At 38.0% G+C, this 27,991-nt stretch overlaps 1 protein-coding gene across 1 annotated transcript; it reads right to left on the bottom strand.

The window, feature by feature from the left end:
* Positions 1-19: 19 nt before the first annotated feature.
* LOC105437946 (cholesterol 24-hydroxylase-like) lies at positions 20-26,396 on the bottom strand. Its single transcript, XM_030974831.1, has 13 exons — positions 26,010-26,396; positions 22,929-23,003; positions 22,247-22,328; positions 19,208-19,368; positions 18,437-18,575; positions 17,605-17,718; positions 11,175-11,409; positions 7,986-8,058; positions 7,352-7,436; positions 6,801-6,911; positions 3,159-3,247; positions 1,975-2,041; positions 20-1,547 (listed from the first exon to the last, which is right to left on the bottom strand). Exons 1-13 carry the CDS (start codon positions 26,141-26,143, stop codon positions 1,401-1,403), a joined length of 1,512 nt encoding a protein of 503 aa, XP_030830691.1. The 5' UTR covers positions 26,144-26,396; the 3' UTR covers positions 20-1,400.
* Positions 26,397-27,991: the final 1,595 nt, after the last annotated feature.

Below are 27,991 nucleotides of genomic sequence, written 5' to 3'. Positions count from 1 at the left end.
TTTGGATACTCTACGGTAAAACTCTGATTGTCAATCACCTCTCCTCACTGAGTTGGTTGAACAGTGCCCTAAACTTTCTTCCCAAACTGCCTAATCACTCTCTTAATATCCTTCCGCCTAAATCAATTATTTAGTCTTTCTGCAACCTGAATATTTCTAAACAAAGATATGTTTAATAAAACATACCATCAATAACCTACATCTCCATAAGCAATCCAGATTCAGTATTATTACAACTCTCTCAATTTGAACTATTTAGTTTGTGGATTTTGAATATGCGTAATGAGGCAAAGTACACAGGCCCCTCTCTGTCTAGTCTAAGATGACCTTAAAGATAAAATCAAGTTTTCTCACTATACCACAATAGTTGGGTTAGAGTAACCCTTAAAGAGGCCTGCGGTATCATACTATCCCTCTCTCCCCCCTTTACATTGTGTATAGGTATTGCAGGAGAGTTTTTGCGATACTTGACTAGAGATCCATATAATAAAAATAATAATGGGTTCTTGTATAGCGCTCATGTGAGTCAGATTTGACCCTCCTGGCGCTCCACAGGTTTGAGTTCTGGCACTATTCTGGCACTATACTTGTGTTGTCATGAAAAAGCATCTTCATCTACATTACTTCTCCTTTAAGGTGCATAAAGGGTACCATATCCCGAGTGATCCAAATATCATGGTACCTTGAGTTAGTATGTGCACAACTGCACAATGATTAGTGGTTAGAGTGCTCCTAATGGGGCTTTCACATATACACTCCGGGGCCCGTACGGCGAGTAAAACCAGCCGCAAAGTTCCTACGGGGGCCGGGACAGTTTTTTAAGCTGTACAGGCGCCGTGGTGCTGAGTTGGCTGCTCCCAATTCTCCCAGCGTTTTTATCTGACCGTTAGGCCGTAGAAAGCCTGCAAAGGGTCCGTAGGGCACCTCACGGGTTCCGTGCGGGCTCCGGACGGTGCCCGGACGGGCCCCCCATGACTTTGTTGGGTAAATTCAACAAATTCAACAAATTCAGCCCGTAAGCTTACCGGCCGGCACCCTGCCGAGGTGCCTTGCATTTCACTCTACCATTTTTCACCGGGCACCTCACGGGCACCGCAGAATATGTGACCACACATGCCGTAGAATGTAAATCGGAAGGTTCCTGTACGGTCTCTAAATCCACGGCAAGCCGCCGGATAGGGAAAATCGTACGGGGCCCGGTTTATTTGTGACCTAGGCATTAGCGAGTGTAGTTAAAAATAATACATCAAATCCCCAATATAAAACAATATTATCTGTCCTCACACAATGTGCCCTAATATCATTGTGATGTCACAGGTTTATCATTGTGATGTCACAGGTTTCTCATCCTGATGTCACAGGTTTTGTTATTGTGATGTCACAGGTTTTTCATTGTGATGTCAAATGTTTCTCATTGTGATGTAACTTTTGCAGCCATCTTTGGGCTTGAAAGTGAGCGTCTCTTCTACAAACTCAAAGCTCTGGTTGGGTACAAGTTGGAATTCCAGTTGCTGAATGAGCTTACATATGACCACCTTGAATTCAATCTAATAGGAATACAATCAAAATTACAAAAGGAATCTTCATCAATGGTTGAAAATATATCCTAGTTGATGGATACAAAAAACAATTGAAAATATGTTTGTTTCGTTTTTCATTCAATACCATTACAAGAGATGAGAGGAAAACAAATATAGATTATGAACACATCAAACATTTCTGTTCATCTGATGACTGTTTCCAGCCGACAGCCCTCATAAAGCATGATTCATATGAAACGCAAATAATATGATAATTTAATGTCAAGTTATATTCACAATTCCATAATGCAAAAAAGAGGTATGGGATATGCAAGTTCCTTAAAAAAATCATGTTTTACAACTATTCACTGCTATGGGATTTATATTGTCCATGAGGGGAGGGGGGGGGGGGGGTCCGGCTTGTAGATTGAACTACTTTGACTGATTTACTCACCATAGTAAACGTCTGGCCAATGCAGGATCGAGCACCCAGAGAAAATGGCATGTACGCAAATAAGGGGCTGCATGATCAAAAAAGAAAGTTCATAATATAAGATAATAATACAGACAGTTGGTCAAGGCCACAGGTTTCGTGGAGAGAAAACAAAATTGGTTTTTTTCTTGTTTATCCTCTTGCACTAGGACTATATTTACGGTTAGATTCCTCCTATTGGCTTTGAAAGATATTAGTACAACATAGGTTGGGGTCATTCCAATCACCAGAATTTTTTTTTTAAATCAAAATTTTACCTTTAGTCTGACTTGAGATTTATTAACATGTTTATAATACGATTATTGAGACGTCATTTTTCAAGTGTGTGTCAATAATGTGACCCAGCACCAACAAACCATCAAAAAGTTGCCAGATTAAAAAAAAATTATTTTGATACTTTAGGTCTGATTCTAAGCCAAGATTCTCGGCTTTAAAATCAAATATTTATTATTCATCAAATTCCCTAACCCAACTAAAAAAGAGAAAAATGTCTGTTCTGAAACAATATTACTTGGAGAAAGCATATTGTGTGAGATGACAACAAGAGGATTAAAACTCGATACAAATTTCTGAAAAGGGATAATGGATTGTCCTAAATCTTGTAACAGATCAGTTAGGCACATCCCGTTCTCTATTTTGTCTATGTATCAATACAACAGCTTACTCTATTTCAAAGTTATAGGAGATATAAGTGAGACCAGTGGGCCAGGGTTGTAAAGAAATGAAAATTACAACACTAGACAGACTCAAAATCAAACAAACATAATATAGGTCAACAACACACTGCCAAAATACCTTTTTGAAATAAGATAAAGAGTACATTCTTTCACAAAATGTAAGTAGAGTACAATTTGACTATCCTGCAGGAATACATATATATTTAACCCAAACTGAAAATCACACCATGTGACTGTTTTGGGGTTTGGTGTTGCCGGGTCACATATATAAGTACCATTCTATTTATATGTTTTTCATTAAATTTAATTTTAGAAGGTCAGAGATCATCAAAACAAAGCAAAGAAATGGTTATGAAATATATTAATAAATTTCCCTGATTGTTTTTTTTTTCTTCTCCAACTAACACTAATAAATATCCCTGAACATATCAGGTTTTTCTTTCACATTATGATTGATTTTATTCCTACCTGTCTTCATCCCTTGTGAATCTTTCCGGATCAAACTTCTCTGGATTCTTGAAATGCTTCTCATTCCTACCCATTCCATATATCGGCACCTGAATAGAAATTGTAAAACATGCTTTGATTAATAGGCTACCATATCTTTATTACTTTCATAATCCTACACATTATAATACAAAATTATGGTAAGCAATACAGAAAGGAAATACAGAGGAAGTTATCATGAACACTGCTTATGACAACCTCTAGTTATATCAGTTAATTTTGCTGGTCCCATTTATTTGTATTCTGTTCTTTTTCATCCCAGATTTAAAACAAGGGAAATGCTCTCGGCGGTCTCGCCTGAATTACGCAATTCGATATGATGAAAAATTGAGGTTGGGAAATTATTTATAGGCAGGGTGGCCCATTAGCAGGCCCCCCCCCCCCCCCAAAAAAAAAAAATGAAATCCTCTGAATATAATCAGCATTTTGAACTGAATATCGGCTAAGAATCATCAGGAAAATTATTTACTAGAATTTGTACCAAGATTGATAACTTTAATGGCATATGAACAAATAATAAAAAGTGATTTATTAATTCTCATATTAAGTTGTGAAAACATAATCCAAGTCTACTGACCTAAAATGGCCTTTGACCTGGACTTTGCATCATATGATTTGTGATACTTGATAACCCCTATGTTCAAGTTTCATGGAATAGGAATGTATACTTTCAAAATTATGATAACAATTCAAAATCGTAACCTTATGTTAAGTCTTGATGTTGATGCCACAACATAGTCTAAGTTTGTTGATCTGAAATTCTACTCACATGATTGGGGATACTTGGGGATAACCTTTTAGTCTAAGTTTCATTGAATAACTAGATGGAACTTTGACTGCGCGCAGTAAAAAATGATGCCTCCGCCATAGAGCAATTTTACAAACCAAAACGGAAGCAACTTTTAAAATTCAAGTTTGATTGTAAATGTAATCCATCTGTCATCTTTAATAATGCATTCACAAGCTATATATAGGCATTCTTTATGAGCCCCATGACATTTGACCTGATGACCCTAAAATCTAATCAGTTCATTGGCTCTGCAAGATACATATACATGTCTTGAGTTTGATAGTAATCTGTCTTTTGGTTCTCATGATAACGTGATCACAAGCTATTTGTGCTACATAATGAGCCCTATGACCTTTGAACTTTGACCTTGTGACCCCAAAATCTAATCAGTTTATTGGCTCTGCAAGATACATACACGACGTTATCTCTAGAACTGATTGATGGACCCACGTTTGGCAGGAATCCATCAATCGGTTCTTGAGATCTATTGAGAGCTATTTTGCATGCATAATGAGCCCTGTGACCTTTGACTTTGTGACTCCAAAATTTAATCAGCTCATTGGCTATGCAAGATACATACATGACCTGAGTTTGGCGGTAATCCATAATTCGGTTCTTGAGATAACGCAATCACAAGCTATTTTGCATACATAATGAGCCCTGTGACATTTGAACTTTGACCCCAAAATCTAATCAGTTCATTAGCTCTGCAAGATGCATGATTCAAGTTTGGCAGTAATCCATCAATCGGTTCTAGAAAAAACGCGATAGCGAGCTATTTTGCATACATAATGAGTCCTGAGACCTTTGACCTTGTGACCCTAAAATCTAATCACTTCATTAGCTCTGCATGATACATGCTTGATCCAAGTTTGGCGGTAATCCATCAATTGGTTCTTGAGATAACGCGATCATGAGAACGGGACGTACGTACGGACAACCAGAAAACAATGCCTCCGGCTACTTTGTAGCGGAGGCATAAAAACTTACTGGTATACTTCTAAAATTATATTAAAATTCAAAAACTTAACCTTAAGTTAGGTTTTTGATGTTGAGGCCGCCGCCGCCACCGGAAAAGCGGCGCCTATGTCTCGCTTTTTACTACGCAGGCGAATGGATACAAGAATGTAATTTCTTTGGCCATAAGTAATTTGTTGAACTGCAACTTGCTCATGTTACTCCTGTACTGAGGAAGTCATCCCTAGATCGTGATGAGATGAGCAGCTATCGACCTATATCTAACCTGCCTTTCCTCGTCAAAGTCCTTGAAGAAAGTAGTAGCCAAAAGACTGACATCACACCTTGAGAGACCATGCAGTCTCCGTACAAGGGCTTCACAGCGTGGAGACTGCTCCTTTGAAAATATCTTATGACATCTTGAGGGCAGTCGACAAGAAGAAAGCAGCTATAGTAATTCTTTTTGGACTTATCTACTGCATTCGATACGATTGATCACAAAGTCCTTCCCCAGAGGCTGCAACGGGACTTCAAGCTCGATGACGCTGCCCCTGAATGGTTCAGGTCGTATCTTCACTGCAGATGACAGGCTGTGAAAATCAATGGAACTGTATCGGATGAAGCTTCCTTGACCTATGGTGTTCTGCAGGGTTCCTTCCTTGGACCTATAATCTTCATGTTGCACACTTACGTAGCCCGTCAACATGGTCTACAAGTCCACTTCTATGCAGATGCCCCTGAATGGTTCAGGTCGTATCTTCACTGCAGATGACAGGCTGTGAAAATCAATGGAACTGTGTCGGATGAAGCTTCCTTGACCTATGGTGTTCTGCAGGGTTCCTTCCTTGGACCTATAATCTTCATGTTGCACACTTCCGTAGCCCGTCAACATGGTCTACTAGTCCACTTCTATGCAGATGACACTCAGCTGTTTGATCTAAGAGTGGCAACTGATGAAAAGGCCATAGCTGCCTGGATGACCGCCTGCCTTGCCGATATCCGTCAATGGATCGTGAAGAATTTCATGAAACTCTATGAAGACAAGACCGAATATCTCATCATCTCTTCAGCAAACATGAGGAACAAGATCAGCTTCATGGACCTCCAAGTTGGCAATGTGTCCGTCTCTCCTATGGTAAGCACCTGTAACCTTGGCTCTACTTCGATCAGTCCATGGAAATGGACAGGCATATTTCACAGGTATGTCAGACTGTTTGCTTCCAGCTTCGTAACATTGCATCTATTAGACCATTGCTTACGAGGACGGCAGCAAAAAGCCTTATCCATTCACTAATTTCCTCAAGACTTGATTTCTGTAACAGTCTTCTAGCTGGCCTTCCTTCTGCAATCTTGAACAGACTTCAAGCAGTACAGAATGCAGCAGCTATTGGGCTGAGGAAGCATGATCTCATCTCTCCTGTCCTGGCTGAGCTGCATTGGCTTCCTGTCAAGAGCAGAATTGAATTCAAGGTCCTGCTGCTCCTTAGGCGATTCATTATCAGATCCCAGGATACTGTATGTGTCCTCTTTAATTGAGCGGCGTCACCTTCGCCCTGGACTTCGCTGATCTAGCCTTACTCTCCAGATGCCCATTACTCATCCCAAGGGATATGGAGACCGGGCATTTTCCTCTATTACTCCTCGCCCGTAGAACTCCCTCCCATCATTTCTCTGCGAAATTGACAACCAGGACCACTTCAAAGCTTCGCTCAAGACTCGGATCTTCCTTCAGACATTTAAATGTTAACTTTATTGGAGGAGCTCGATCGCGCCTTTGAAAGTTTTTTAAAAACAGATATATGGCGCCATACAAATGATGTGAATCGTCATCATTGACTGTGGATATACATACTTACCATTACAACACTGCCTTTAGGTACTTTGTATCCACATATATCCATCTCATGAGGTAAAAGTCTATTCAAATGACCAATAGGAGGGTTGATTCTAAGAGTCTCTTTCAAAACCTGAAAAAGAAGACAGTCAATAATATACATTTGCTAAGAACTTTCAGCATTCTATCGTTGTAGATTAAAAATGGATTTCCTCAAAGATGAAGGGAAACTTAAAAATCATACATACATATCCTGTAAATAAATGCCCTGTAAGGTAACAGGCATATGAAATAAGGTTCAAAGCTCCTGAGTATGCATGTTTGAGAAGTATATTTATGAACTAGGAAATCCAGAAGTTTAATCAGTAACAAATTATAAACATTGATGCTACAGCAAGGCCTTCACAAACGGTTGCCATAAGTAAGATACCACTTTTTTTTTAAATTGTAAAAAACAACAACATAGTATTGGGTCTTCATCGGACATTGTTTTTGTGAATGAAACTTTAGTCCTACAGTTCATAACAAAAAGTTTAACCTCTTGATGTAAAAAGAAAAGAATTACAGTCTTACCAAGGTTAGATACTTCATCTTGCCGACATCTGAATATTCAACATAGTTTCTCCCTTTCAATACAGTATCAATTTCATCACGGAGTCTGTGTAAAAATAAAAAGATCAAAAGGATTTATAAATATCCTTTAGTTTTAATAAATTGATTTCTTTAGGATCAGCAGGTATCAGTAATATTTCTACTGAACAAAAAAATCACAATAATTGTTAACTGAGAAGGTAAATTAAGCAAATCGATGAATACCAGAAAAAGTTTCTAAACGTGAGTTTAGTAGTATATCAGAAAATTGTAATAAAGGTAATTTTGACTTGGATCAGAAAATAAAACAGCAAAGGTGCCCGAAAGAAGCAATTCTATTTGTCAATATAAATCTCTGATACCCCTACAAAAAATTCATCATTTATAACTTCATCAGCTATTGCAATTAACAAAAAAAATTAAAAAACATGAGGTCTGATAAGGAGAAAAAATCTGAACCATTATTGTTTCAATCCCTAAAAATAATCCTGATCGCACTTATATACAATAATTTTGTGGTATAAAAAAAAATTATAAGGGAGGTACATAGTATGTAAGGATATGGTACCATTAGATTTATAGGGGAGGTACATCTATTTGAAGATACCATACTTACTTTTTCATGACTTGAGGATTTCTACCAAGATGAAGAAGAGTGAAGGAGAGAACATTGGCTGTTGTTTCCTGACCTGGTGGGTACAAATATCATTGAAATGTATTATCTTTCAACATTGTAGCATTCAACAATAGATGGTAGATATAAACACCAATCTACAAATTACAAAGAGATCAACCTGACTTCCAAAAACATCCCTGTCATGTTATATTTACACAAATTCTGTTCATATATAAAGTGCGACCCAGAAAAAAACAAAATCGAGAGTTAATGATGTTTTATCATAACTTAATCTCAATTATAATTAATAAATGACACATATTTTTAAAGCTTAGATCCTCCTCTTTCATTTGATGCAACTCATATGATGCACATTTCATGCATGAGTGATTAAAAGCAATTTGAAGGAAGGAAACCAAAAAGTCATTTGGCGGGCGGTATCTGAATTTCGAAGAAATATTCACATTTCTAGAAAGTTCAGTTTCTGCCCTTTCATATGACACCTCAATCAGGAAAAATGAGCAAGGAATAACAAAGTTCTGTTTGTTCAAAGTGATGCTTTCATTTCGATGATTCAATTAAAAAAGTTTGTTTTCACTGGCTGCCTGCCGTAGCAACAAGCAGGATCGACAAAAGACTTAACTCCATTTCATTGACAATCAGCCACGCATGAAGTCTTTCGTCTATGTCTGATCGTCAACGAAATGGAGTTAAGTATTTATCAATTCCGTTTGTTGCTACGGAAGGCAGCCAGTGAAAACAAATTTGTGTAATCACTTTATGGAAATGCAAGCATCACTTTAAGCAAACAGAACTTTCTAGAAATGTGAATTTTTCTTTGAAATTCAGATACCGCCTGCCAAATGACTTTTTGGTTTCCTTCCTTCAAATTGCTTTTAATCACTCATGCGTGAAATATGCATCATATGAGTTGCATCAAATGAAAGAGGATCTAAGCTTTACAAATATGTGTCATTTATTAATTATAATTGTGATTAAGTTATGATAAAACATCGATAATTCTCGGTTTTGTTGTTTCTGGGTCGCACTTTATAGTCTTGTTTTGAGGCCCCTTAAAATCTACTGTCTGATTTCTTTAATTTCAGTCAATATTCAGTTTTATTACAGCAGGGTTGCGCCTTCGTCAACAAAGTGCTATCCGAGGGCCTGGCATAATAAAGGAACAATACATAACATTTGCACACTCTATAAGTATAAATTGCACACAACAGCAGTTATAAAACATAAGAAACTTGGATTATGAATGGTGACAAATGACTGATTATACACATACCGTAAATAATTAAATTAAATAAATTGTTTAAAATATTAAAATAGAATGTTTGCTGTCGTTCTATAAAAAGGGGGACTGCGCCATGGAGCAATTTTACAAACCAAAACAGAAGCAATTTTTAAAATTCAAGTTTGATTGCAATCCATTAAAAGGTTCTCAGAATATTGTGATTGAAAGCTACGCTTCATATACATGTTTGACCCTTAATCTTTGACCTCATGAACCCAAAATCTAATCAATTCATTGGCTCTGCAAGATACATACATGACCCAAGTTTGGCGGGAATCCATCAATGGGTTCTTGAGATAACGCGATCACAAGCTTTTTTTGCATACATATTGAGCCCTGTGACCTTTGACCTTGGATCTTGTGACCTCAAAATCTAATCAGTTCATTGGCTCTGCAAGTTACATACATGATCCAAGTTTGGTGGGAATCCATCAATGGGTTCTTGAAATAACGCGATCACAAGCTATTTTTGCATACATAATGAGCCCTGTGACCTTTGACCTTAGATCTCGTGACCCCAAAATCTAATCAGTTCATTGGCTCTGCAAGATACATACATGATTCAAGTTTGGCGTGAATTAATCAATCGGTTCTTGAGATAACGCGATCACAAGAACGGGACGTACGGACGGACGGACGGACAACCCGAAAACATAATAACGTAGTAACGATACCTTTTCATAATAATAATATTATAATTAATAAAGATAATAATAATAATATAATAATGATGTTAGTTACAATTGTAATTATAACCATAATAATAATAACAATAATAATAATCATAATAATAATCATAAAATTTATAATAATAACAATTATAATCAAGCTCAAGTTCAAGTTCAAATTATCGATACTGGTTAAATGTTATATACATATGTATATAATGTGTACCGCAATACCATGTAACACAATAAATTTCCCTTGTTAATAATAATAATAATAATAAGACTATAATAGCAATGATAATAATGCAATACATTTTCGATACTTGTAAAATTTATATATATATGTATATACCATGCAACACAACAAATTTCCATTGTTAATAATAATAGTATTAATCATAATAATAATAAGACTATAAAGCAATGATAATAATGCTATACATTATCGATACTTGTAAACTCCTATAGTCATTCCACCTAACTTGATATACATTTATATTATTTTCGATGCATGACTATATATTTTTTTATTTATTGTTAATTGTTTATTTTTGTTTACTGTCAACTCAAAAATTCATTCATTTGATTTTTGTATGAGCGTATTATGTTAAATATATGTGTATCGCAATACCATGTAACACAATGAATTTCCATTGTTAAATGGACAATAAAGATGAACCTTATCTTATGAACCTTACCTTTGTAGCGGAAGCATAAAAAGTAAAATATAAACAGTTGGATTACATTTGCAGTCTGTTCTAAGATAGCATGTATTGTAGGAATTATTTCACATAAACACAATTTTTCTCACACTGACATTTATATCAACTTCCTTGCTAACCTTTCATACTGTAAAAGCAGATTTACCTCATAAACTTTGGAAATAAACTTCAGAAATAGCCTATAATATGCAAAGCGGTCAACCATCTCTTTTGGAAAATCAGTACCGATGCATCCTTAGTAGGCATAGTACTATAACGGTGATTTGTGGAAGTGTGTTAAACGTAAAATGTGTAATCAGGTTTTTATAGATACTGTATATTGTCAATCAGATCCCATCCACGTCTGGATACCAACCTTTAAAGTCGTCATCTGAAAGATGAACTTGAGTTTTGAGTTATCAGAATTGGATTAAGGGTGCATGGCGACAGACAGCTGACCACTAAATCAGTTTATTATAAGAATAAGAAAAGCAAGATGGTGCACAAAAAAACTTACCAGCTCCGAAAAAGGTAACGAACTCATCGACCATATCTTCTAAGTCAAAGTCTTTGATTCCTTCCAAGTTGTTTGACTCCTGGAGGATGTAAGTTAGAATGTCTTGAGGAACTTGGTCACCCCGTCTAAGAGCATCTATACGAGCCAAGATGCAACGCCGACCCACCGCTCGGATCTCATTAGCTGCAGCTCGAACCTCATGTTTGTATTTGATGTCTTTGGGAAGGATGCTGTACTGTAAAGTAAGAATACATTAATAAACACATACATTATTCATACAGTAGGCTTGCGGGTGCACCATGGGAGAGAGAGAGAGAGAGGGTTGAGGAGTCCTGAAAAGACTCAGACTCTGTAATCTTTCTTGGAGGTGTGTAATCCTGAAAAGGACTGTTTTGTTATCTTTCTTAGCTTATAGCTCTAAGGAGAAATATCCCAATCGCTGAGTCTGAAGCTGGTTCTGTGCTCCTTGAGTCTTGTTTCCAGATTTCTCCCTGTTTCACCAATGTAGATTTTTCCACTTTCGCATGGTATTTTGTAGACACCAGCTTTCTTGTGGTTTGGATGCTTATCTTTGTGGGAGTGGAGTATCGAATGGAGTTTGTTGGAGGAACTGTGTCGAACTTGGATGTCTGCTGCTTGAAGGATACGTTGAATCTAGTGAGAGGCTTGACCGGTATAGGGAAGAACAACAATTTGCTTCGGTGGTGTAGCTGCGGGTTGGTCCTCTTCCGGGGTGGTGTTGGCTGCGGGCTTGTTGGCTACCCGTCGAACCCTCAAAGCAGCCGCCAGCCTCACTGCTACAACGAAAGCAGACGACAACAGACTACAACGCCGCCTACGTCAGGGACACACACAGCGTCTCGCCGACAACAAACCCCACTCATAGATTGAAAACTCTCCGAAGTCCGCAACCCGGAGACTCCAGCCAAGACGGACAGTCAGACGAACAAGCCGACCATCCTTGTCCATCCCCCGATGACTCAAGCCCACACAGTTACCTATTTTCCCCTGACGTCCGCACCCCGGTGACTTAAGCTCACGCACGCCAGCTATTCTCCACTCCTGATGACGGATAGTCAACCTGTTCTATAACTATAAGCTAAGAAAGATAACAAAACAGTCCTTTTCAGGACTACACACCCCCAAGAAAGATTACTGAGTCAGAGTCCTTTTCAGGACTCCTCAACCCTTTCTCTCTCTCTCTCACATGGTGCACCTGCAAGCCTACTGTATATCTACATCCAGCGCTCAAAATACACGGGGGCGGTGGGCGATTCGCCCCCGTGAGCAGTGGTTATAGGCCTACTGCGCCGTTAGTAGCGGTGCGTGTGCACGCTGCCGCGCCATGTCTGCTGGAGCTGGAGGCGATCGGGCAAGGGCAGAAACATGGTCATGGCCTGGAGAAGTTTTTCGTTGTTAGCAAATAATGAACCTCGACCAGTAAATCAATATTAGGGACTTTTAGATTTGCACGATGAGAACGTGGACTGCAACGTGTGACCTCCTTTTAAGGCACTGACAGTGCTTAAAAGGACGTCACATGTGATTGCCAGTGCCTTAAAAGGACGTAACACGTCCACGTCCACGTCCACGCAAATCTAAAAGTCCCTTTTGAGGAGAAGAGGAAGACCAAAATGTCGTGGAATGATATGGTAACATGGGCAGATCTACGGCGGGGGGGGGGGGGGGGGGGGGGGGGTGGGAGGAGGGGGGCCCTCCTCCCACCCCCCCCCCCCCGGCCGCGAATTTTTTTTTCCCAAACAGGTTTACCTATGAGAGTAAAATCCTGCCTCCTGATTGGTTCAGAGGTATACGCATCATGAATATTCATGACTGAGCTGAAAGATACTAGTAGTATTACGCATGCGCGTGACACCAGGCGAAGCTGCTCATGCAGCTCATCGAAATCAAGTTTGAGTTCGTTGATGCAGCGCAGCTATAGTACGTAGGCTATACACTGCATACATGGATATGCATGCGCCATGCGCAGTGATTGGCTCTAAGTTATAACTTTTACATGAGCTATAGTATTATGGCGGAGTCTACAAGTACAACTCTCTGCAATTTTGGTCGCTCTAAAGAAGAGAATACCGATTTCTTCTGCAAGAACCATACAAGTCTTTATGTAAGTACCACAATATTATTGTGAAATTGTAAATCGGCCCATCCCATTTTTATGTTAATGCTTTGAAATTGTCAGTAGACTATATAGTGTCAGTAGGTTATGTTATTATGTATTCTGAATTAGTCTCAAAAGCAGTGACACATGCATGCAATATAATTTATATGGAGTCTCAAATTTAGTTGACAGAGGCAGTGAAATAAATGTGTGTGGGGATTGTATCTTAATAACAGAAAATGTAAAATCATATCCTGTGCATGTCATATCAAGTTTAAATTCATGAAAGTAGGTCAAAGGTTATGAACCTGCTGTTTGTATTTATTGTTGAAAGCTCAAATTAATGCAATGAAATGGATGTCCTTTAAATATTGTTTTGATTCTGATTTAAGTAAGATAATCTTGAGAAAAGAAGTTTGAAGATATAAAGATTGAAAAGGACTTAGTCAGATATTCATGTTTAAATAAGAGATGAATCAGTGTAATGTGCACTTGGTATGCATATTAATAATAAAAGCTTGTCTTTGACATGTGTGTAGAGCCTGTATATATTACTTTATGTCCTTTGTTTTCTTTGGCCAGGTTCATCTGTCACAAAGGAACCAGAACCACTGATATGTTTGTTTGTTTTGTTTTATTTCCACTTTTTCATATCAATACAAAGAAACATACAAATAAATATGATGGATAACATGTAAGTTTGACAAAATTTGTTTCTAGTTAAAATAAAAGTTTCATACAAAAGGAAAAAGCAGGAGACCACATGTCGTAAGCGTACATGCTTGAACATGACCGTGGCCTCTGCCGAGTTAACAAAATAAAAGAACAACCCATGCAACTGCATTGTATTCAATGTTAAATAAGATAAAAGTGAAGTGATTAAAAGTGAGCATGGCCAGAAGCGGATCTAGAGGGGGGGGGTTGGGGGGGGGGGGGTTGCAACCCCCCCCCAAAAAAAAAAATCCGGGGACCATTTTTTAAAATCTTATCTTTTTTTTTAAAACTTGTAATTTTATTTTATTCTATTTCTATGTATTTATTTCATTTATTATTATTATTATTATTATTATTATTATTATTATTTCTTTTTGGGGGGAGGGGGGGGGGGGGGGTTGGGCGAACAAATGGCACAGAGTCCCTTGCCCCCCCCCCCCCATCAGCTTTTTTGAGGACACGGGCCACCGCCGAAGTGACAAGCTAGGCCAGCGTTGCCGATTCTCATCCCCCAAATCCCCACATTAAAAAAAAAAAAAAAAAAAAAGAAAAAAAAAAGAAAAAAAGAAGAAAAAAAAGAAAGAAAAAAGAACGCACGCTGGAGAGAAACCCTTTCAAGTGCAAATATTGTGAGAAGATATTCAACTCATCTGGTAACTTAACCAAACACATGATAACTCTGGATATAACTGTGTATTTAACTGTTACTTGATTTAAAAAGACGTTATCATGCACTGCTTTTTATGGTCTCCATTGTGTTAATAGATGCCAGGAAAACATGACATACGGGGTTCAAATAAACACCCAAAAAAAAATCGGCTCGCCGCTTCGCGGCTCGTGGACGATGCTCCGCATCGTCATTATTGGTCAACCCCCCCCCCCCTGAGCAAAAAGCTAGATCCGCCCCTGATGGCTGAATTAATTTTGAGTGAAAATAACAAAACAAATTTAGTGAAATATTTCATGTTGAGAAGTGCATTTGTGCAAGGTGCAAAAATTAGCTTGGTGGAACAAAAAAGAGACTAATACCGTGATATTAATTGTGTGTTGGTTTCAGTTACGGGTGATAATATTAAATGTTTGTCAAGATATCATGCTCGGAGCAACACAGTGGCTTTGACCCACATCCAACCATCTCATGTCGGACCATCCTGATAAGATAATTCATACCCCTTGTGTGTGTCTATTGTGTATTCTTGACAGCTAGTGTGTGCATTTGTTGCTTATGTGTTTGCAAATACATGAGGGTGGGTGGGTGTGTGTGTTTATAGAGAGAGAGAGAGAGAGAGAGAGCGAGAGAGAGAAAGAGAGAGAGAGAGAAAGATAGTGTTTGTATGTATAGCCTATGTGTGAAATTGGAATATTAGTGTGTGTACTGTAAGTGAACTCTTTGAGAAAAAAAATCCGCAGTGTAAAACTATATAAACCAAGCACCAGAATAACCAGAAATGTTCAAAAACAAACAGACCCCCCCCCCCTTCCCCCAATAAAAATCCCCTCGCACCACAGCTAGCTCACATACATTTTGTACACCTTAAAATGGCCAGCAAAACTGAAGTCCACGCGCATGCGTAATACATATACTAGGTACTGCAGCTCAGCCACAGTGCTGTGAACTCAGCTCGTGAATATTCATGACGCGTATACCTCTGAACCAATCAGGAGGCAGGATTTTACTCTCATAGGTAAACCTGTTTGGGAAAAAAAAATTCGCCCCCCGGCCCCCTTGGGCTGCCAAGTGAAAATGTGATATTAAAGCGGGGGGGGGGGGGGGGGGGGAGGGGATTCTGGAGAGGAGGACTACTAATCTATTTTATTTTGTTCAGGGGGCGGGGGGAAGTGAAACGCCATTTTAGCATGACTTTCTTTTTAACTCTTACCTCACCTATCTCAGATAACCCTAAGTTTTTGGATGCTGCTTTATATGTAGTTGATAATGCATGATTAAAATAAAGAGAGAGAGAGAACCACCATCATTTTGCAATGGTTCAGGGTTCGTAATGTAATGTACTGTAATGTAATGTACATTTGAAACCATTTCTTAGCCTAAAAAATAGCAAAACTATTTTTGAGGAAAAGCATTATACTGAATTAAATAAAGAATAATAGCTTTATATTGGATCATACTAATACTGATACGGGCTAAAGACAATGTGGTATTTGTATAGAGGTATTCCAAAATGACATTCTGATAATCAACATTTGTTCTGGTATCATCTTTATGATTTCTTAACGTGACATAGCTTCTTTTCCCTCTGCAAACAAAACAGAAAACAAGGTTATTCAATAAAAGGACCATGCGACAAATAATCATTGTGATTCAAATTGATGCAAGGATTTTTTTGAATAAGCAATGCTTTTCACCAGAATCTTCTTTGTAAAAACGACTTTTACAAATCTCAGCCATGCAATTCTGCCACTGTGCTGTAAGATCACTTTGAGATTAGGAGAAGTGTATTATGTAATGGGTATTTTAAATTGAATGGAACGTCTTAACTCAGTAAGCATGGCTGAGATTTGTAAAAGTTATTTTTACAAAGAAGATTCGGGTGAATAGCAGTGCTTATTCAAACAAATATTCGCATCGATTTGAATCACAATCATTATTTGTCGCTTAATCCCTTTTAATGAACATGTTTTCTTTTTCGTTTGCAAGGGGAGAAGAAGATATGTCACGTTAAAGACATCATAAAGATTAGTGTTGTATGCGTATATATTATATACACAGGCCAGTAACAGCTATGTAGCTTGTAAATTTGTAAGAGGGAAAATGCTGATTGAAATGATAATGATGAAATAGCAAATAATTGAGGAGTATCATAGGTACCAATTCAATGGATATTTGTATAAAAAAGAGCCCCCGTCAGTAATAAAAGAGCCCCCGTGAGAAGGCTCACGGGGGCTGTTTTTTCGGGGGAAGAGCCCCCGTGGACAAAAAATTAATTTGAGCCCTGTCTACATCACCATGCAAGCCGACACTTACAAGCAGCAACATACATTATTAATATACAGCTAACCCATTGTTTTATCCAAATACCTTGAAAAGAGACACATACACTGTATTAAATATCACCCTATAATTTCTTGTTCCTTAATGAGTAAAGATACATTTTTAATGTATCACATTGTCATACATGAATCCCTATCCCCATCATAACTTAGATATTTACTAATTCTGTTTGCAGCAGTAGATAACTCTAAAAGAAACAGTTGGATGTGAGCCTAATAGGAGGGTATTTGGAAAGGCATTCAACTAAATATAGGAAACATCATTCTAGAAGGCAGATGAATTTACTTCACTCACAACTACATTTACATAATTGGCCAAACTGAATAAAACTGTAATGCTAACAAAGACTAAATAACACTGACCAAGAAGATTGAAATAGTGAAATATTGTAGAGTAAGCGCTATGAGCAACCAGCAGAAGTTGGCACTGGCGCTATACAACAAGCCACTATTATCATCATCATCTAATATTGTGAAATATCAACTACAAATATCATCCCAGGAAACAAACGTATGGGGGGGGGGGGGGGGGGTGGGATCATTTGGGATTCTGACCCCTATATGACACGTGGTCTGTGATTGACATACCTTTAATAGTGGACGTCTGTAAACAGAATTCATGCCAGACAAAACCTTTGGAAGGAGCTGGCAAAGAGGGGAATCTGGGTTCCCAATGATATCATCCTCCATTCCAAATCCAACCTAAAAAATACACAAATACTTTGAAATCAATACAAAAATCATATTACAACACAAAATATGTACTTTAAAGCTACATGTATCACCATTGTAACCGCAATGGGGGGACAATGGTCCCAGTTGATTCACACAAGTCATGTACTACATGTATTTCTACTCAGGTACCCTATAAAAGGCAGATTTAAAAGTATGAAAGAAAATATGAATAAAATGTGTAAAAGAGACCAAAAAAAGCATTTGATTTTTTCAGTAGCTGTGATTCAAAGTACACCAAAGTATGCTCTAGATCAAGAAGTCCAAGAAAGCTTAGCCAATGGTTTAGATACATGTAGCTTCCGTAATCATAATACCACAAATGAAGTCATTAAGCAATTTTGAGATAACATTATCATATTGAGAAGAAAGCCCAGACAATGCAGGAATAAACGAAATTAAACTAAAGCCATTTTTAAAAAGGAATAGCATTCTGAAAATTATGTTATTATGTTAGCAAAAAATATTTCAACTGTCATAACAAACTGAAATTAGAAAAAGTCATTGGTTAATTTGTGCACAAAGCTGGCTGTTTAAATGTACAGTTAAGAAAAACATCTGTGCAAGCACCAACACTAAAGAGTCTATTCCATGCAATTTCAGTTTGCCAATTGCCATAAAAAAATATTTCTCAATAACATGAAAAATAACAGCCCCAGGTTAATATGAGGACTTTTAGTGCACTGACCTTTCCAATGATTTCCGAGGTCAACCTTTCAAATTCTTTCAACATGACGACCTCCGTCTGACCATCACTTAACGGGATCAAATGATTGACCAGTTTAGCTGAACAGCTATTGAACTCATTCATCAGGCCCATTAAATATCTGCAGAAAAGGCATCACAAATCAATTCTTTAGCAAAATGTAGTGGCACAAAAACTTAAAAAACATGCATTTAGAATATAATTAAAATTGATTTCTTCATAAACTTTATCTATTTGCACTCTACTCCCCATTTGCATTGTACATGTAATTTACATTACATTTTGAAGGTGTACATTGTACATATTTGTTATCTTGACAGAAGAGTTTGAAAATGTTCAAAGAATGATTTTACTTTGTATTCCTCATCACAGGACAGAACAAAGCCTTTTATCAAGAAGTCATTGCTATTAATATGCTGCCAATGTTTCTACAGATCAAAACAAATTACAGGAAAATGGCATGGACAGATTGATGATAACTGTTCAATAATCAAAAGATCTTTTGCTATTCATCATAAGACAACATGTTCACTTTTGACAAATTAAACAAAAAAGGCCTTCTCATTTGATTAACAATGGATGAAATTAAACTGTGTTTGATTTCTAGTTGTCAGGTTCATATGCATTGTTGGAATTGTGGTTGAGACTTGTTAAAAAAGCAGAAAGTAAAATGTGGCAAAAATTATAAAATGACTGTTCCCCCCTCCCCCCTTTCGTCTTATGAGGCAAGGCCAGCATATGTGGGATTCTTACTTGCGATGGAAAGCAGGATTAAAGAGAGCACGTTTCTTCATCCAGACCTCATGATTCATCTCACTGAGCAGACCATTACCTAGGGTCATGGCTCCATACACAGACTTCAAGCCACGGTAATTATCAGGCGACTTCAAGTATTTGCTTCGTGTCAGAAGTTCCTTCACAAGAGAAAATAATTACCGTACTCAGATTGTATCATGATTGAAAGTAATTACAAATCACAAGGTGCCATTTGTACAAGAAATGTTCATCTCATTTTTCTGCTTAAATAGAAGGTTATTAAATAGGTTAGTTAAAGATAATATGTCCCTTCTGCAGCCAACATCAAATTCTGTAAAACAATAATTATGAATATGTCATGTATGTCCTACATGTATCTGTGAAATTTAAACATCAGTGTATTTGTATTCAAATTATGCAAGGAAATCTGTTTACTTTTTAGACTTCCCTGTCAGACACTATTGAGTGACTGACTGACATCTTTTTTTCTTTGGTAATAACATAAAATGAGCTGTAACAGGTACATGAGCATTTGTCCACATCAATAAACCACTACTTGTAATGGCCAAAATTAAACTGATTGAATTTTTGTGCAGCACAAAACGTTCAACTATTCAGTACAAGGGTCTGGAAATCAGACTATTACTTTGATTGCAATCACTTATGTTGATTCGACAACTAATCGTTATTTTCCTACAAAAAGCCATTTTTAAACCCTTTCGTTTTGAGGGAAGTTCTAAATAAGTATTGTCTTTCAAATGCCATTGGAATTTAACCTTTTTATTTTTTTGACCTGCAGATGGGACATAATACCTTTAAAACATGACAAATAATTTGTGAGCTTTCTTGTTCTTTTAATGTTAGTTTCGAAGTGTATTATTGTAGAAAGCAGGGTTGGGCGGTAAATACCGGTGGCGGTAATTACCGGCGGTAAATACCCGTAAATACCCGTAAATACCGTCCGGTAAATAAGATGCGCGTCCGGTAAATATGTAAAAAGCGGGAAATATGATTTTAATTCTCTGTTTATCAATAATTTTACTTGTTTTTAGCCTCGTAACTGAAAATATTGTTCTGAAATAATTAGCAGCACAATACTCATAGTAGGAACACACAAACAGATTTATAAAATCCTCACTGCATACAAAATTGTACACACCCAAACAAATGGCATTTTGTGCATATGCTAATTAATAGGTATTCATGAATATGGTAATTAGCAACTGGGAACCAAAACCTTCATACAAGTTACTTTTATTGTAAAGTTAAAGATATTTGAATAAAATCAGTGAAAATTTGAACAAAATCGGGCAAGGAATAAGGAAGTTAAAGCTTTTTGAAATGACTAGTCAGTAGAGGGCGATATTCAATTTGATGACATCATTTGTGGACAACTCTCCATGCCTTTTGTACATCAAATTTCATGTTTTTTCTTCTTTCTTGTGATTGAGATAATAGAATGCAAAATGATTTTCTACTTCACATGTTATGAAATCCGATCAAGAACACAAATAAATAGGAAAAAAACGAAAGACTTGTGAAATTTGATGTTCAAAAGGCATGGAGAGTTGTCCACAAATGATGTCATCAAATTGAATATCGCCCTCTAGTGACAAGTCATTTTAAAAAGCTTCAACTTCCTTATTCCTTGCCCGATTTTGTTCAATTTTTTCACTGATTTTATTCAAATATCTTAAACTTTACAATAAAAGTAACTTAGTATGAAGGTTTTGGTTCCCTTTAATGAAGAACATCATATCTAGATTAGGTGTATATTTGGTATCTTTTTCCTGTATTTTTTTCCAGCATTACATACATGTAATTACAGACATAGACAAACACACGAACAAACACACACACACAAATAGTACACACAAGAGCAACCATACTCACCACCATCGTTATTATGTTAAAAATTAGACAATCCCTATGAACAAGTGAGTGGAAAAATATATTTCCCGGTAAAAAGTGGTAAATACCGGTAAAAAGAGGTAAATACCGGTAAATACCGCTTATTTCCCGGCGTCCGGGAAATAAGCCTCCGCAGAGGGAAATATGCCAACCCTGGTAGAAATTTGCTAAAAAATGCCCTCACATTCAAAATATGATGAGAAATAAATGTAGCTTTAACGTTTGGACCAAACTTTCATGTCATGTGTATGCAGCCTTATAATACACATTTCCGTGTGCAGGGCATGTGATTCTCAGCAATACTGAGTCAATTTATATCATATTGCGATCAGACCAAAACCTCACAGTATACATCAATTCTTAAGTACTACATAATCACCACTGCCCAAATGGTTTCAATTTTCTATCTAATCACATGACCAGACTTCATTAAGTACATCGATGTTGGGAAACTGGTCATAACTGGTGTCAGAAATACATGTGCGACTGTGTTATTTGTTTCTAGTCTAAATTTCTAATACAATGAAGGTTTATAAATGCTGATAATATGTGAATTTTCCCTTCCTGACATGAACTTTGACAAATCACATTTCTAATCTTTTAGTATCAGGTATAAACTTAACCTCAAACCTTGCCATACATATATCTCCTCTCTCTTTTCAGAAAGGCTAGTAGTACTAGAGGATATGGGGGGGGGGGGGGGCAAAACTAAGTTATACACTTAGACACTCAGGGATTTCTCCATCCATATTATGAAGTGATTAGTAAAGCAAATGGCTCAATAAATCATGACAAGATTTTAACAATAAATTCAGGAAGCTATACAATCGAGAAACAATTCTATCCACAGTTGCAAACACAACCATTGTCCTATTTGAGGTATAAATCAAATATCAATATGCATTCGAAATTGAGACTGATAGCAAAATGACGGAGCACTATTTATGGGTAATAAAAACAAACAAAATCTCTTAATTCAATAATAAGTCAATCAGAAATTTTGTCCATGTATACATATATGCCTCACAACTTTCACATAAAATTACAAGTCCTCCCATATTTTTTTCTTCAACAAATGAAGAAACAAAATGGCATAAAATGTCATTAATTCTAAACTGAAGTTACCTTGATAACTGTTGAGTCATTACACATGATGAGAGTTCTGAAAACAATGTGGAGACAGTACACTGGACCCAGTTCTTTGCTCCTAAATATTATCAATATAAAGTAAAGGGGAGACACATCAATTTTTTTTAAAATCTGGTATTCTGGTTAGTACTTTATAGCACTGCCTGTATATAAACAGGGCTGTTAACTTTGGGGAAATGCTTCGAGGGAGGCAAATTTTTTGGGGGGTAAGAGGACATTTTTTGTTGTTGTTGAATGTTCGGGGGAGGTTTTTTTTTTTTTTTTTAAATGTTCGGCGGGCGGTTTTTCCGTGAGATTCTACATCGAAGCGGGAATCTCCCGCTACAAGCTATTGGGACGGCTGGAGAATGAGTGTGGTGGCGTGAGACTCCCTCCAAAACGCGGGAGGGTTGACAGCCCTGTATAAAGCTGCCAGTCAGTTTATTGAATTGCAAATAAATTATGAGAAATTTAAACAATCTTTGTATCCATTCAGTTTGCCAATACATAGGAACGAGGAACAAAACCATAATTTCTACACTGCTTCAATTATAATCATGTAGGTAGTCCAGTTTTATGATTTACTTTGTTTGCCATGGCAAAGTCATGTGATAGTAGTAATTATTACTGCAATGCTTAATCCAAAACCCCCATTGAAAGGTAGAAGAGTATTTCTTACCACTCAACCATTTTTTTCGCCACTGGTCCATTTTTGGCAACCTCTTTGAAGAGCGGTAGATGTCCAAGCAAGAAGCTGTGCATAAATAAGATAATTGAAACTATTATGCCATTGATTCATTTGTTTTCTTTTCTTCTATTTGACTTTTCTATTTCTCTTTAGAAGTCTTGGGATAAATGCTAGTCAAGATAGGGAATAAAGAGCTGGTGGTGTCCGGGGAGGGGTGGGGGAGGGTGAGGGAGGGTGGGGGAGGGGTGGGGAGGGGAAGGGGAAGGGAGGGAGGCAAGGTCTCATATGTTGTTACCCTTAGTTATTTATAATAGAATTCCAAACACCATACAATTATTTCTGTCTGTTTATCACCTAGCCCTTGAGTAGGGAGGCTAATACCTGGGCATAAGGCTTCTATGCCTACGATTTGTGCGCTCGTCGTCCAAGTCAGATTTTTGCTACATCTAAACAAAGGGAGGGGTTGGTATACGGTACGGTTTGGTGGGAGGTTTTTTCATAAACCGTGAGATTTTACATCGTTGGCGGGAGAACGGGAGGAAGGCGTGGTGGCAGGAATATCCCGCTACGAGCTGTTGGGGCGGCGGGAAAATAAGCGTGGTGGCGTGAGACTCCCTCCAAATGCGGGAGGGTTGACAGCCTTGCAAGCGTAGGGTTGCGTACGTTTACGTATGCCTGACGTACAGGTTTGCTTACAGTTGCGTACAGTTGCTTACTGTGTGCGCAAGCTTCTACTGCTTCATCGGACTGGCGTAGGGTAGCATTATGCATACTATTGCGTAGGCTTGGCGTACTGTAGAGTTGCGTAGACTTGCATACTTTCTGCGTCTAGTGTCTACGCCGAAAGTACACCAACAAATTAAACATGTTTAATGTTTTGCGTCCATCTCGCGTACCCCTTTGCGTTCCTCAGCGTATAGGCTAGCGTAGGGCAGCGTACGCTCGGCGTAGTCGGTACACTACCCATCTCTACGCATGGCCCGGTGTGAAAGGAGCTTAATAGTTTAAAATACTGCTGCAAGAATTTCAACACGGAGCTCTATTTCGACGAAGAAAATCCGGAAAAAAAAAACTTATTTTATATTCGCATCATACAGTCAATCTGGTAAGTGGAACCGATGTATATTAGCCTAGGCCTAATTTTCAAAAATAAATGCATCTTATCTGTATCTGTATTTGTTCTGATCCTGGTCCTGATCCTCAAGAGGGATATAAAGATGACCAATAAGAACGTTATCGTTCGAGAGAGAGTGTTTGCTGCTTCTTTCTAGAACATTTTAGAATTGAGTCCCATCACATTGCAGTTGTGGGGAGGGACTATGATTATATTACCCCCTTGGATTGCTTCCCAGAGTCTGGCTTTGAAGGTTTCAACTGCGTCGAAGGCGAAGATGCTGGGGGGAAGTAAATTCCAGGCCCGTATGGTTCTTGGAAAGAAGGTGAGCCGATATATATCCGTCTTGCATTTTATTATACAGTGCGTCCCAGAAAAAACGAAACCGAGAAGTATCGATGTTTTATCATAACTTAATCACAACCATAATTAATGAATGATACATATTTGGAAAGCTTAGAGTCTCCTCTTTCAGTTGATGCTTCTCAGATGATGCATATTTCACGCATGAGTGATTAAAAGCAATTTGAAGGAAGGAATCCAAAAAGACATTTGGCGGGCGGTATCTGAATTTTGAAGAAAAATTCACATTTCTAAAAAGTTGAGTTTGTGCCCTTTCATATGACACCTCAATCAGGAAAAATGAGCGAGGAATAACAAAGTTCTGTTTGTTTAAAGTAGCCCTTACATTTTCATAATTTTAACAAACGAATTCGTTTTCACTGGGTGCCTGCAAAAAGCAGATTTGACAAAAGACTTAACTCTGTTTCGTTGACAATCAGCCATGCATGAAGACTCTCGTCTACGGCTGATTGTCAACGAAACGGAGTTAAGTCTTTTGTTATTTCGTTTATTGATACGGCGGGCAGCCAGTGAAAACGAATTCGTTTAATAAAATTATGGAAATGCAAGCACTACTTTAAACAAACAGAACTTTGTCATTCCTTGCTCATTTTTCCTGATTGAGGTGTCATATGAAAGGGCAGAAACTCAACTTTTTAGAAATGTGAATTTTTCTTCGAAATTCAGATACCACCCGCCAAATGTCTTTTTGGTTTACTTCCTTCAAATTGCTTTTAATCACTCATGCGTGAAATATGCATCATCTGAGTAGCATCACATGAAAGAGGAGACTCTAAGCTTTCCAAATATGTATCATTCATTAATTATAGTTGTGATTAAGTTATGATAGAACATCGATACTTCTCGGTTTCATTTTTTCTGGGACGCACTGTATATCTTACTATAATACGAATCCGCTAAAATATGGTAGAGTCTTTAGTAGAGAACTAGATTCTAGTGGCCAAAAATGGCAACAACGTTTGCAAAGCTTGCACAGGAGACCCTATGGTTGGCTCCTGTCTCTAAAGAGAGGAGCCGACCCTACCTACCTACCCAAATAGGAGGCTAACGAAACGAAAGAGACAGAAATTTTCGGTCTAAGACTAAGAGCTTAGATTAGAATAGGCTAGAGCGAGCACTCAAGCAAAGCAAAGAGAGTCAATGCTAATGCGTATTGACCTTTAGCACTACACTACGTGTTAATAGGCAGCATTTGAATACATGAATAGTCAATACACTCACAGCACACAGATACACACGATCATGCCGATGCGGCTGATCGGCAAGTTTGACAGTGGACACAGAATTTAAATTTTTTAATCTCCCTCTAGATCTAAGTACCTAACATCGGAAAGTTGAAAAGTTGTATTTTACTGCTATTTAGGTGTCATCAATCGTCACTAAAGTACCGATTTCGAGTAAAATTAGTTGAGTTTTGTACAGTGGTGTTTGGAAATGTTAAGAATCAATAGCACAGCTTTTAATACACAGCCAGGCTGGAGGCTAGAGCTAGCGCTAGCAGAGGCTAAACTACCGGCCGCACGAAGGCCAAGGCCGCCCGTCCGCGCCAGGGTGCGGGCCGGGTAGGCTAACATAAAATTCCCGTTATGACTTACTGAAGAGGTTTCGGATGAGGAATGTGACTGTAAATGTTCCGGTTGTACGAAACGTAGAAGAAAATTCCAAGGAAAATGAAGGAAAATGCCGTTACAAGAAGACATAAACCAAATACAATCAAATTTCCCTCCATTACTACTGTCGTGTACGGATCGGTGATTGTAGGCGAGGAGCATAAAAGGATGAGGCGAGGAGCTTGTTTACAGTTTCAGCAGCATTTATTCAATCCTCTTGCTAGCGCTTATACATAACACAATGACTCTTGTAGACGACTCTAGAATCCGAGATACACAATATTATCTCTCCCTTTGCCTGTAGGTGTAGCTAGTCTATCTCAAAACCCTTGTTCAGCGGGTGATCGCTAAAACCAAAGTTCCTATCATTATCCAACTTTACATTCAGGAAAGTTTGGGGAGAAAACCAATGTCGGGAGGGGTGACTTATTCATGCTTATCATTGGTCAATGGTTATGGTTGTCATGGTATTATGGGGAGTGGCTATGGAGAGTGTAAGTGACTGGGGTTTGGGCCTAGTATGAGTCATAGTTATTGGAATGTGGTTCGATCCTGGAATCTAAATCTTGAATGATGTTTATCAGAAGAAAATAAAAGCTACAAGAAAGATGCAGATGAAGAAATTATAGAAAAGAGAAGCAGACTACATAAAGAAAAAGGAAAACTACAGGAAAGATAACATTGAAGTAACTACAAAAGAGAGGAGCAAACTACATATAATCAGTGGCGGATCCAGGGGTGGGCCGAAACGGCCGCGGCTCCCCCTATTGGCGAAGCAAAAAAATTGAGAAGGAAAAAAGAGGAAGAAAAAAAGAAGGGAAAAAAAAGGGGGGGAAAGGAGAAGATAAAAGAAAAGAGAACAAAAAGTAAAGAAAAGAGAGAGAGATTTCAAAAAAGAGGAAAGAAAAAGAAGAGAGGAGCCGGTGAGAAAGCAAGACAACGAAATGGCACTAAAAATTAGTGACAGTAACGACGAATAAGGGAAAGACAAGGGGAAGGGGGTGCGTGAAGGCGGATGCATTAAGGGGAGGGGGGGGGGGGGTGACTGGCCGTATTCTTATTTTTAGGTTATGCGAAACTGAGTCGAAATTATGCTTCTTTTCAAAACAATCTTAACATGCTTGTTTATGTTAAGCCGGAGTGCATGAAAAGGTTAGTGTAGAAAAACGCCCGGCCCCTCCAAAGAACGGCAGAATGGTAATCTATAAATTATGGGGTCATTCTTGATGGCTTGGGAGTCGTTATTAAGGAGGGGGCCGGCCCTACTCAAATGGTAGTGACGGTAACGATGGATAAGGCAGAGGGGGGGGGGGGGGGTCAAACCCCCCTCAAATTTTTGTCAAGTTGTCAAGTTGGTCCTGATGTGTATAATGCGTAGACCAGGAGTTCTCAAACTTTTTCTTTGACGGTCCAGAAGCGATTTCTATGAAAGCTGTAAGGTCCGAAATGACACTTGTATACTGAAGATAATGAGGCTTGTTTTTGGTCTATATCTGATCCAAGGAGAATTGTTACAGTTTAAAAAAAAAACAGAACCGCCAGTGCTTCCACTCGTTTAAATAGAGTTTCCTGAAAAAGAACACCCAATATCCTGGAATTTGAAAGAATTTTCTTAAAACATTCAAAATGCCTCTTACGTGCAGGATGAATCGCTATGACGTTTTAATATGTATCAATTATTGAGTGGGCTTATTTTGCTTTCTAATGGATCCATACAACGTGGCAGAGCTTGAGGGGTCTGGTAGAGCCTTTTCAAGAAAGAAATTGTCTTTAGGAGAAAAAAAGAGGTTATTTCTAAAATGAAATGAAAGGGTTATTGACTTTCAAGAGAGAAAATTGTCTATAAGAGAGGAAGAGAGGTTATTTCTAAAATGAAATGAAAGGGCTCTTGTCAAATAGCCCTTTCATTTCATTTTTCTCTCGAAATAAACTCTCTTTCTCTCTGATAGACAATTTTATGAGATGGA

Source organism: Strongylocentrotus purpuratus, unplaced genomic scaffold, assembly GCF_000002235.5.
Source record: "Strongylocentrotus purpuratus isolate Spur 01 unplaced genomic scaffold, Spur_5.0 spur5_scaffold_7, whole genome shotgun sequence".
NCBI lineage: Eukaryota > Metazoa > Echinodermata > Echinoidea > Camarodonta > Strongylocentrotidae > Strongylocentrotus > Strongylocentrotus purpuratus.
Note: the sequence above shows the minus strand (reverse complement) of the source record. Positions and strands in the feature narration are given on the sequence as shown.

What these genes read in the sequence shown, in the direction of transcription:
- LOC105437946 (XM_030974831.1), bottom strand. Translation starts at nt 26,143, where the DNA reads ATGGAGGGAAATTTGATTGTATTTGGTTTATGTCTTCTTGTAACGGCA. An exon ending in ACAGACGTCCACTATTAAAG is followed by an intron (nt 11,410 to 17,604) that starts GTATGTCAATCA and finishes CTTACTTTACAG; the next exon opens with TACAGCATCCTTCCCAAAGA. An exon ending in AGATGAAGTATCTAACCTTG is followed by an intron (nt 6,912 to 7,351) that starts GTAAGACTGTAA and finishes CTTCTTTTTCAG; the next exon opens with GTTTTGAAAGAGACTCTTAG.